This window comes from Sorghum bicolor, chromosome 6 (assembly GCF_000003195.3).
Source record: "Sorghum bicolor cultivar BTx623 chromosome 6, Sorghum_bicolor_NCBIv3, whole genome shotgun sequence".
Taxonomy (NCBI): domain Eukaryota; kingdom Viridiplantae; phylum Streptophyta; class Magnoliopsida; order Poales; family Poaceae; genus Sorghum; species Sorghum bicolor.
Window position 1 is genome coordinate 48,662,242 of NC_012875.2, and position 12,381 is coordinate 48,674,622.

A 12,381-nucleotide genomic window follows, 5' to 3' on the forward strand; every position below is an offset into this window, starting at 1 on the left:
GCGTAGCCAACACGAGGCGCTCCAACGACGACCATAGCAGGAAACCGCTCCTGAGCTTGCCGAGGGGGCCGCTCGCAGTGGAGGAGAAGGGGGGCGCTCGCCGAAGGGGAGGGGGTGCGACACGAGCAAGAGGAACTGTGGTCTGTATACGGCGCTGGAAGAAAATATGGAGGCCAAGGGATGAGCCTTCGTTCTCGCGGAGTCTAGAGGGTGGATTTCAGTGCTCACCCTAAATTAGAGGCTTGAGTTGGGGCTCTGCTGAGTGTGTTATTTAGCTACTATGAGAGCTCAAGTACAAGTCCTGCTGGAGTTACTCATATAAACTTTCAAAGTTTTTGAATAATTCTTTTCAGTTATTATTTGATGATAAGAGAGATTGCGGGAGTTCTTGGCTAGGTTTACCTTGAGTACTACAAGTCCAAGCCAAGCAAGCAGTGAATCCTAAATTTAGATCTAGGAGGTGTCAACGCTGACTTGGAAAACAAGCTCAGCATCCTAAATCTGGAGACTTGAAAAAGAGGGCCATGGATTTAGCGGAAAGATAGCTTTGACATGAAATCCTAAATTTGGGTAAATATCATTCAAACTGTACTTGTGCCGCTAGACACTGCAGTTTGGGGCCCTGCATTGCCGAAAGTTGGAAACTCCCCGTCCCCGCGAATCTGCCGGCCAGTGGCCACGCTCATCCAGTCACCCCATCATCGACTCTGCCGTCCTCGCCGACTTCGCTTTCCCAAACCCCGCAGGCCCCCGCATCGATCCACAAAAGCATCTTCCGCCGCCGCCCGCCTCCCCCCGTCCGCTCCGCACTCCGATCTCCTCCCAACTCCGACCCGGCGGCCATGGATCCGGCGCCGCAGACGCACCCGATCCTCTCCTACGTGCTCTCCCGCATCCCCACCCTCGCCAAGCCCAACAAGGCCCCCACTACCTCCGAGTTCGACATCGAGCAGCCGCCGCCCGTGCACACCCCGTCCCCGCGGACGGCGCCGTCGTCCCCGTCCGCGGGGGAGTTCGAGCTCGTCGAGCGCATGCCGGGGCTGCGCCACCCGTCCGTGCTCCGCGCCATGACGCGCGCCGTCGCCGACGTCTCCGCCGCGCGCGCCGCGCTCCAGGTGCTCGGCCCGCGCCCCGACCACGAGCTCGTCGACTCCTCCCGCGCCATCGTCGCCGCCGCCGAGGCCGGGGACGCGCGGATCCCCGAAGGGGACGCCGAGGCCTGCCGCGCGGTGGTGCGCCTGGAGCAGACCCACGACGCCTACGAGGCACTGCTGCACGAGGCCGAGGCCAGGCTCGAGAAGGTGTACCGCTCCGCGATGGAGGGGACTGACCTGGATGACGACGACGAGGCGGCAGCGGAGAGCGGGAAGGGTAAAGCGCCGGCCGCGGGGCCGGAGGGCGGGGACGCGGCGGTGCAGGAGGAGGTGGTGGCCGTGCTCAAGCAGGCTGAGGACGGCAAGCCGGTGGAGAGCGTGCGCCTCGTGGATCGGCAGCTTCGCCAACTGCCCGAGGCGTTCGGGAGGATCCTGGGGCTCCGTGTGCTCGACGTCTCGCGCAACCAGCTCGAGGTAACAAACTGGGCATCTTCATGTATATTAAGGTCGATCTACTACTAGTATTTGTTTAGAGTGCCTATGCTAGTGCCTTCTGTCTATGAACCATGAAATGCTGTTTCGGCTGTTTGTTGTGGATGAGCGTTGTTATGCGATTGTTTGCACATATTCCACTGTTTTTATAAGATACATATTCCACTGTCATCCTTTTTCGAAAAAAAAAATCCACCTTTATGGCCTGCAAATGGATTAACCGGACCATGTGATGGCTGATTGGAGTTTTTTGCATAACAATGGAATGATAGTGATTCTGTGTATGGTATGCCTGATTGCTACTGTTTTAATACCAGGTATGTAGGATAAGTGCCTACACTGCTACTTCCAAATTTGATATTACCTTTATGGTCTGTGTACGCATGGAACAAACTGCTAGAATGCTACTTACATTTCATTAATTGCAAAAATTGAGTGAATGCTAGTTAGAGCATCTCCAAGAGACTTTTTGTATATTCTTCCTAAATGCTAGGAATAGCAATTTTGGTGAAAAACTACCCTCCAACAGCTTCTCTAAATGGTCATCCAAATATAGCCATTGTCTATTCCGGGTTTTTCGCTAGCCAAATATAGAAGACGAGAATGACTCTCTAGAGTGCGCATGAGATTTAGCAAAACTGTTGGAAAGTAAAAAAAATATAGAAAGCGATTTTTATGCAAATGGCTCTCCAAATGATGATTTAGAGAGTGAGATTTAGAAAGGCTCTTGGAGATGCTCTAACATTTTTTTAACTGCAAAAAGAAGTGAATGAGTTGTTTTTCTTTTCCAACAGTTCTTGTTTGATGGATGTGTTTGAGTGATTTTTTTTCCCGGGGACAAGGAGCAAGTTTATTTTGGGTGAAATCATGTAATATTTGGGTGACAGTAGCTGAATTTAAATGTTCGTGCAAAAATAAAGTATCAGATGGCATCAGGCTGAAACTGTGTTATACCTGACGAAACTGCTACATCACGCAAATGGTTTGCTTATATGATTGATTGACTAAAGTGTGTCAATCTTTGTAAATATTAGTTTAATCTATAATAAAATCCATGGATTCATTGCTCAGTTTAGAATTTGTAAATCATGGTTTGGAATAGGACTAGGAGAACTAACTTTTTTTTTTTTCACTTTGCAATATTGCTTATCTGTATGTGCATGTGATCTTTATATCTTGTTGTGTAATTAATTTTGACACATCATCATTTAAAAAACGACAAGCTAATGTTATCTACAAAATGCTCACCATCTTTCTCAAGTACTAATTAACCAATAGACTCTGAAGGGTTGAGTTGTAATTTCACAACAGGATTTGTTACATCCTGTCAATTAGTTTTTGTCCCATGCTTGATTGATTAATAAAATTCTGTTTCAATGTCATTGTAGGTTATTCCAGATGCTATAGGAGGACTTGATCATCTTGAAGAGCTTCGGCTGGCTGCCAATTCTTTGGTTTCTCTTCCTGATACCATTGGACTGCTATCCAAACTGAAGATTTTGAATGTGTCAAGTAATAGGCTCAGGGCACTGCCAGATAGCATCTCCAAGTGCAGGTAGATAACACTATGATTTTTTTTTCTTTGGCTGGTAAATTATATACTATTCATCTGATTGAAATCAAACTCCAGGTCCCTAGTTGAGCTTGATGTGAGCTACAATGGCCTCACTTATCTGCCGACAAACATTGGTTATGAGCTGGTAAATCTGCGAAAACTCTGGATCCACATGAACAAATTGCGTTCTCTTCCATCATCTGTCTGTGAGATGACATCACTCTACCTCCTGGATGCCCATTTTAATGAATTATGTGGTCTTCCATCTGCCTTCGGGAAGCTTAGCAGTCTTGAAATACTCAACCTTAGCAGCAACTTTAGTGACCTGAAAGAGCTTCCCTCTTCGTTTGGCGACTTACTGAATTTACGTGAGCTTGACCTGAGCAATAACCAGATTCATGCTCTCCCTGACACTTTTGGTCGGCTGGATAAACTGGAGAAGCTCAACCTAGAGCAGAACCCCCTGGCCATGCCACCAGAGGCCATTGTGAACAACGGCGTGGATGCAGTTAAAGAGTACATGTCAAAGAGGTGGCTGGACATCTTGCTCGAGGAAGAACAGAGGCGCATTGCAGCAGAGACCCCACAAGCGTCATCGACTCCTAAGGCTTGGTTGGATCGCAGTGTCTCTTGGGTCACGGGTGTTTCTGGGAGTTTGGTTGGTTACCTTGGTGGGAACAAGTCAGACAAAGATGCATACCTGGACCAGCAGTTTTGATTTCTGATGCTTGCTTCGCCTAGTGTGTATGCTCCTAATGTACATACAACTAATGTTTTACCAAGTCTTTGTTACTAGGGAATCGATGTGTTCCGGGTGAATCTGTCATACGGTTTTGCTCCGTTTCTACTCCATTGAATAATAGTATAAAAAGTTTTATAAGACTTGAGAGTATACTCAAGATAACATTATGAAGAGATAAACATGTATTCAGGTATTTGGGTTTCATCCTTCGTTGTGAATTTGTGTTCCATGTACTCAGCTCGTCTATCCATTCCATTTGGGTTCTCTGGTCATTCAGATGTTGAAATCATCTTAATTCATGTGCTTTCTATATCATTTAAGTATCAGATATGTTATAAATAGTTAAAATTTTAAGATGTGTACTAATTCAAACTCATTATGTAAGTTTTACCATAAAATACAAATTCAAACTCATATTAGGTAAGGTTTACCATGAAACACTTAATATGTAAATTTAAAACAATAACACTTAAAATGTAAATTTAAAACAATATAATATATAATATTAATAGATATTGATAGTCGAAGGACATTCAAGCCAAGATATAATGAATCTAAGTTATTACTCCCTCCGTCCACGAAAGAGTCAATTTCTAGAGTTGTCTCAAGTCAAAAATTTTAAACTTTGACAAAATTTCTAGAAAAAAATGATAAGATTTATAGTATCATTAGATTCATCATAGAATATATTTTCACATGATGCGCATTTTATATCATAGATATTGTTACTCTTTTGTATAAAATTAGTCAAACTTTAGAATTGATTTTTTCATAGACAGAGAGAGTACTCTGTAATAAACCTTCAAGATACTTTTTATATTTGACAAATCTGAGTTGATTCTACTCTAGTATTATGGACGTCATCAAAACTAATTCTACTCTAGTTACAAATTCAACTTATTTCTGTTTCCCAATTCAGTCTCAGAAGAAATGATGAGAGGGGAAATAGTAATTTGTCTCTATCGGTACGGAATGAATGTAAGAACAGCAGGATCAAAGACATGCGTGATAAGGACATATAATGAAACTGCAACTACATAACATAATAGCAGGAGTTAACCTACTTTAATTAAGAAAAGGATTATCCATACTCCATAGTGCATCTGTGATCATTAAACCACATCGCATGCCCCCCAAGGTTCAGGCAACATGCCTCGCTTCCATCAACTTATTCAAGCATAAAACTACTTATTTACATCTATATTATACTAGGAATAGCAGACAGGAGACAGCTAAGAGTGACGTCATCCATTAATGATCATTCGCCGCCTTGGTCACAAGATCCGCCACGATGAACCCTTCTTCATCGCTGTTGTCAACCACTTCCTTGTTCATCTCTGCGTCATCAAAGCCCTATAGGCAATCAGACACCGAGGTTCAGAAATTTCACAATAGTGTCAATATAGGATGGACATATATGTAGTCTTTACTTACCAGCTCAGAGAACTCAAGAGCATCCCACTCATCATAGTCACAGAGATGGGCAACAGACTGCTCCAGGTTGTAGTTGTTCTGCCGGAGTATCTGCTTGTTCAGGTCAGCCTGCATGAAGCCCAGACCCTCCAGCTCAGTCATCAGCTTCTCCTCCAGGTGGTTGATGATCTGTTCAGGCAAGGGTGCTGCTGGAACAGGAGCAATAGTAGCTGCCGGCGCAGGCATGCTAACATGACCAACAACAGGCGCCGAAGAGCTAACAGGAAGCATAGGCACAGGGTTGGGCAGGGGAGAGGCTTCAAATGCAGGCACACCACCAGGTATTGAAGCCAATAAAGACTCAGCAGAAACATCAGTGGCAGGAATTTGCACCAGTTCGACTGTTGTTGGGACAGAGGACACATCACAAGGAGCAGGCTTAGATTCCTTGAGTTTCATGGTTCTGAGAAAGCTTCCAGGGCATCTAGAGAGAGGTTCTGAGGACACACTGTTTGTCTCAAGATCAAGTGTCAAAGGCTTCAGTTTTGTGCTGTTGGCTTCTGGGATTCCATGGCATCCATAGAAAGGTTCTGAGGAAACACTATTTGTTTCAAGATCAACTGTGAAAGGCTTCAGTTTTCTGCTGTTGGCTTCTGGGAGCTGATTCAGGTTCATCGCAGCAGCCTGTTTGCCACCAGTAGATTGAATAGGCTGCTCCACCTGCACTCAAATTAAACATGTCAATGGTCAGATAAATGTAAGCATCAATGTGACAAGGACAAAAGCAGGCAATGGTAGAGTAACAACCTTAATATGAACCCAAATTCGCTGACCAAATCTCTGACCTGAGGGTAGTGCCAATCTCCAGTAAGATATGTACCTACCAGGCCTTGCAGGGGCAAGGAAGTCAACGGTTACATCAGTCTCTTCCAATGGATTTATCCTCCCATTTACCGAAATCTGCACGTGCATCAAATCTAAGTGAGACTAAATGAATTTGCATCCCATCCTGCCGTCCTGCACTCAGTTTACAAAGATGCTAAATTCATATAGCAAGTACATACCGCTAATCTGACCGAACTCGGGGATGTTAAGTGATCTCCACCAACCCAGACAAGTTGGGTGCCATACGGCCACCTAGTAGACCCATTGTTAAGTACCCGCCAAATCTTTATAAATGGATGTGATGGTGGCATTGGTGTTCCATCAGGGATAGTAATATCCTTGATGAAGAGAGAGTTTGGTTTTGCCGCCGGAACCCGCTCAAGAATCTTTATGTTCTGACATGGTCAAACAACGTAAGGTGGAATCCTATCAGTCTTATTTTGCAGAGATACTATACAGTAATGGATAATATAGGCAACTAAGTGCCTCTCAAACTTACACATCTTGAAGCAGGACTGTCCAATCTGGTATATTCAGCCTCATTGACAACGTGAGAAAAACAAGCTCCACACAGATCATAGTCTTCTTTACTGTCAGCAAGAAAGCATGTCAGAATAAACAGAAACTATATTTAAGACTAGTACTGAATTTTTTTTGAGGGGTACTGAAGTTAATAACTTACACATTAGACTTGTAGCGAGGCCCAACAATCGGTGTCACTCCACATCCATCACATTGTACCCATCTATGCTGTTCATGCTGTGGAATGCTCCCGTAATTGGCACCAAGACCTCTGTAAGAACTCCCAAAAGATTTCTCTTCTGGATTGGGTACATTATTACAATGCAAAGAGGCCATACGATCATGTGAACTCCCAATAGGGTAGGGCTTAGGAAAGCACATACCAACAGACGAAGGTGTGTACTCAAAAGGACCATAGATGTTGGGTGGAGGGGAGAAAGTTGAGAGCATATCACTAGTTTTTCCATTGGTTCCAAAGATAGGATTGTAAGGGGGGAAAACTGGTGAGCGAGGATGGAAGACTGGTGGAGGAGGGAATAGCGATCGCAGAGCACCATTAGTTGTTCCATTGGATCCGCAGGATGTATAGGTAGGGTTTGTTCCATATATTAGTTTGCTTTCACGCATAGATGGCACAGGAACAGGTCGTTGTGTAGGAGCACCATGAGATGTGGTGGAAGCAGGCGGCACAGAGGATATGACAGATTTACCCTTACTGTAAGCATTAGATTTTGTCTTTATTTCATTATCAGCGCTCCGCTTGAGTTCAGATTTCATTCCACCTAAGCTAGTAAAAACCAGTGAATCCTCAACTGAAGGACATAATGACACCTGATCAATTTTAGCAGTGGGATTCTCCAATAGTACACTCTTAAGACCATTTTCAAGTGTCCCAGAATTTTGCATGTCTGAGGGCTCAGGAGCTGAAATTGTCATAGGTGCAGATTCAAGCTTCGCCTTTGAATTTCCCAAGTTTTGTGAACTAACTCCAGAGCCACCAGAAGGCTGCATGCTGCTGCTTCGTGCCATCAGTTTAGCAAAACGGTCCAACAATTCAGCCAATGATGGTGCAGATAATGCAGCTCTAGAGCGCAAGTCGTGAGATAGTTTTGCAATGACAGCAGGAATTTGCTCTGGCACGAACTTTAAAGCTTCATCAATAGCTGATTTCACCTGAGCTAGTTGATCTTCGAGAGATGTTGACCTAGGAGATATGGAATCTGTGGTGTGCTGTTTTGTCCGAGCTGCCCCAACATTGCTGCCCTTCAATTGAACAATAATCCTAAGAGGGTTTAGTTTCTGATTAACAGCAGCATCACGTAGATCATTATCATCATCCAGCATGACATCATCTCCATCCTCATCAGTATAGGTGAGAATGAATTCAGTGTCAGGACTGAACTTAAAGGCACTTGCAATCTTCAAGCGAAGGGCAGGCAGATCATGATCAAAGTGTGAACCATTCACAGAAGCATTGAAACGCTTCAAAGTGTCACCATATTTGACCTGAAAACCAGTTGAAACAATACTGAGACTCACAGAAACAATCATGGGGTGGCATATTCAATTAGTCCAATAGACTGAGCAGATATGAAAGCTGGTGGACTGTGGTTGAATCGATTCACTATCCAATTGCTAAAATTAATGAATTTAATAAAAACATAAATACCTTGTATAATCAACATATATGTGAGGTTAATAAGAACACCAGATGAACAACACTTAAGATAAGGATAAGAGAAATTAATATCTTGCTTTTAATCAAACATTATCACAGTTAAGATATATTATCAAAATTTAGCTACACAGGACAAAAGATGGAATATTCCCAGAGGCGTTAGGAGTCTTAAACAATAATATTAAGGGCTTACTGGAACATGCCAGTGTATATTGACCTCATCTGACATCAAACATCTGTGACGCTGTGTAATCTGTGGTTACGCCGCACCCTTAACAACGAAACTTTACTTTACTGGCACCATAAAAAATCCCAAAGATAAAACATTCACACTACTATGATTGAACTCATCTAGTATCAAATCCCAAAGATAAAGAAGATCCGTGCTCAGTGTAAATTAGCCTGAATCCTCCCGGCCTCTTTTATTAACGGGGTCAAGATCAAATAAAAAACATCCGATCTTGGAGACGCAAAACCTCTACTCTGCCAGCGCGGTGAACATTAATAGTTCATCTGATCATACCAACCAGGCCGCACCTTCATCCCTATCCAGGGAGGGTTTCAGATCACTAGGATCCATATTAACTAAAAAAGAAAAATCGTTGGAACAAAAAACAAAACAACAAGAACCCTGCTTTACGCGACGAACCGCCAAACCCTACCCGCGGCATTCCCCTCCGCGACCATAGACGCCGACACACGCAGGAACAGTATCGCGAGGACGACAATGCAGCCCGAAACCTCACCTTGACGACGAGATCCCACGCGTCGACGCGCGGCCACCCGTAGGGCTGTGGGTACCGCTGGTGGTACCTGCGAGCATCCATCGCGGAACGGACGGACCACCCTGGGAGATCCCCGCGAAGGGAAGGGAGGAGGGACGTGCCCTCGTCTCGCGACGAGGCGCCGGACGCTGTTGAGGAAACCTTGGGCGATCGATCGAGGGGTGGAGGGCGGAAGCGGTGGCGGTGAGGTTGTGCCGTTGCGGTTGCGGGTGTGGCGAGACAGGCAGAGCCGCAGAGGAGAAGAGGGGGGGCCGTTTCAGTGCCCTTTTTATCGAGCGTTTTTCCCGTTTTTCAGTTCCCTTGGACGGGAAGGACGGGGGGCGGAGTGACTTTTTTTGCCGTTTTGCCGCGGGAGTTTTGGGGTATCACGACTGGGTCCTCGTCGGACGTTGGGTCCCACCCGTCGGTGGGAGAAGCGTGGCTATTTCAGGCTTGTCGGCTTGTCGCAGCATTTGCTTGGAGCCGTGGACGGTGTGCTGTGTGATTTTGGAGTTCTCCAGGGTGATAGTTTTGATTGTACGTATACGTATCCCACTCTCCACGGAGGTGGGACCCAACGGTTAGACGGTGTGATGGATAGGGGCTGATTTAGCGTGTGGTTACCGATTGGGGAGGAGAATGCAAATATAGGGGTGTTTGGCACTGCTCCACGAACTCTGCTGTACAAACTCCCAATTCCACTTTTCAGATCGTTCATAGGTTTGTTTTCCAGCGAACGATCCGACTCGGGCTCTCTTTCCTTTTCCGTTTGCTCTTCCCTTTCCTTTTCTGTCTATTCACGTAACTTGTGTGTGAGCCCACGGTATCCACCCAAATTTTCTTTCTGAAAAATATTTCCCCCACGCCCCCTCCCCCCTTCTGGGCGACGCGAAGCAGGCGACTATTTTGAACAGCGCAGCTGTTCATCTCCTCCCCCGTCCCCCTCCCCTTCCAGGGTACCTCGCTGGCTGCTGGATTCAAGCTCGACAGATTCGCTGGATTCGTCGCAAGGTATCACTGAGATTTGTTCCCCCTAGTCTCGTCGTGATTGCATCCACAGGGTTTTCGATTCAGGGTCGTATGGATATGATTTGTTTTTCTAGGTTTTCTATCTCCCCGCTCCTATTCCGGTGGGTTGGTTTGTGCTGCGGCAGTGGATTCGGGAGTGGATTCATTGTCCCTGGCTGTGTGAAAGGTCCTAATATGGCTAGAGGGGGGGTGAATAGCCTATTTACAAATTCTACAAACTCACTAGAGCAAGAGGTTAGTAAATAACAAAGCGAAGCTTTTTTCTCTAGCTCTAATGGGGTGTTTGCAAGCCACCTATCCAACAATTCTAGTTGATATAATCACTAGGCACACAAGAGCTATGTCACTACTTACACTAGAAAGCTACCTAAAGTTTCTATACAAGTAAGTAAGCTACTCTAGTTTGCGGGAATGTAAAAGAGTGGATGAGATAATTATACCACCGAGTAGGGGATGAACCAATCACCAATATAAACAACCAAGCACCGGGAGAATGCCAATCAAACACAATTGAGACACCGATTTTTCTCCCGAGGTTCACGTGCTTGCCGGCACGCTACGTCCCCGTTGTGTCGACCAACACTTGGTGGTTCGGTGGCTAAGAGGTGTAGCACGAACCTCGTCCTCACTAGGACACCACAAGAACCTACCCACAAGTGAGGTAGCTCAATGACACGAGCAATCCACTAATGTTGCCTTTGGCTCTCCGCCGAGGTAGGCACAAACCTCTCACAATCGCCGGGAGATGGCCACGAACAATCACCAACTCGTGCCAATCCTCCTCCGCTGCTCCAAGCCGTCTAGGTGGCGGCAACCACCAAGAGTAACAAGAAAACCGCAGCCAAATCGATCCCCAAGTGCCACTAGATGCAATCACTCAAGCAAATGCACTTGGAATCACTCCCAATCTCACAAAGATGTTTAATCTATGAAGGAGATGAGTGGGAGGAGTTTGCTTAGGCTCACAAGGATGTCAAGTATGTTAGAATGCCAAGAGTGTGAGCCCCAAGCCGGCCAAACACGTATATATAGCCCCTCAAACAAATAGAGCCGTTGGCTCTTTCATTGGGCAAAACTCGGGGTCACCAGACGCTCTTAAAGGGGCACTGGACGCTCAACACCAGCGTCCGGTGCTCCAACATCAGCCGCGTGTCAGAGCCTAACGGTAACCTGCAAAGCACCGGACGCTGAGCAAGCGTCCGGTGCACACCGGACTCATGCGCAGAGAGTTCCGCAAACTCGCAGATTCACCGGACGCAAGCCACCGGACGCACCCTCAGCGTCCGGTGCTCACTGGACCCATGCGCAGAGAGGGTCGCAGAACGCCCGCACACCGGACGCGCACCACCGGACGCTCAAGCCAGCGTCCGGTGCCTATCGTCCGGTGCCTTACCCTAGCTGGGCCAGGCACTGTCTGCACACCGGACGCTCAGACACAGCGTCCGGTGCCTCTAAGCCAGCGTCCGGTGAGTGTTTTCTCAGCGAGAAACACTCCCGCGACTTCACCAAATTTCCCTCCGGCGCAATAGAAAAAATGCACTTCATTTTCTCGAAAAGCGCCGAATCCCGCCTCGCAAGCTCGGCGGGAGGGAGAGAGAGGAACCCATCCTCTCTCAACCCTTCAAACTTCAACTCCCTTCTCAAAGTGTGCCAACACCACAATGTGTAAACCAACATGTGCACGTGTGTTAGCATTTTCACAATCATTTTCTTCGAAGGAGTTAAGTTAGCTCACTAGGTTCTAAATGCATGCACATGAACAATGACACCTAGTGGCACTTGATAACCGCTTAGCCAAAGAATTCCCCTCTTTATAGTACGGCTATCTATCCTAAATGTGATCACACCCTCTATGGTGTCTTGATCACTAAAACCAAAACCCTAAGCAATACCTTTGCCTTGATCTCCATAGGGTTTGTTTTTCTCTTTCTTCTTTTCCAAGTTGAGCACTTGATCATCTTGTGGTCATCACCATCATCACCATGATCATCACTTTCTCCATCACTTGGCATGTACCAACCTTATTAAGTCTACACACACTTAGTATAGAGGTTAGTACTTAGGGTTTCATCAATTATCCAAAACCAAACTAGGGCTTTCACCGTGGTTCTGATGTAGTTGGTGCTGAGTTCAACGGAGCGCAGGCGCGAGATTCGGTAGAGAGCGGTTGCTGGAAAGGAGCCGACCGGGTTGATGTTGGGGAGGGA

The 12,381-nt window shown here is 46.2% G+C and overlaps 2 protein-coding genes across 3 annotated transcripts; one reads left to right on the forward strand and one right to left on the reverse strand.

The window, feature by feature from the left end:
* Positions 672-4,116, forward strand: LOC8073585 (plant intracellular Ras-group-related LRR protein 3). The gene is made up of 3 exons (XM_002446621.2): positions 672-1,568; positions 2,975-3,141; positions 3,217-4,116. The coding sequence occupies exons 1-3, from the start codon at positions 843-845 to the stop codon at positions 3,857-3,859; spliced, it is 1,536 nt and encodes a 511-aa protein (XP_002446666.1). The 5' UTR covers positions 672-842; the 3' UTR covers positions 3,860-4,116.
* LOC8073586 (protein NBR1 homolog) lies at positions 4,896-9,430 on the reverse strand. Of its 2 annotated transcripts, none has more exons than XM_021463728.1 (7): positions 9,128-9,430; positions 6,864-8,209; positions 6,681-6,771; positions 6,361-6,576; positions 6,104-6,256; positions 5,318-6,016; positions 4,896-5,220 (listed from the first exon to the last, which is right to left on the reverse strand). In XM_021463728.1, the coding sequence occupies exons 1-7, from the start codon at positions 9,206-9,208 to the stop codon at positions 5,215-5,217; spliced, it is 2,592 nt and encodes an 863-aa protein (XP_021319403.1). In that variant the 5' UTR covers positions 9,209-9,430; the 3' UTR covers positions 4,896-5,214. The 2 variants fall into 2 exon arrangements, with proteins under 2 accessions (XP_021319403.1, XP_002448037.2); XM_002447992.2 differs by having other exon boundaries at positions 4,896-5,236.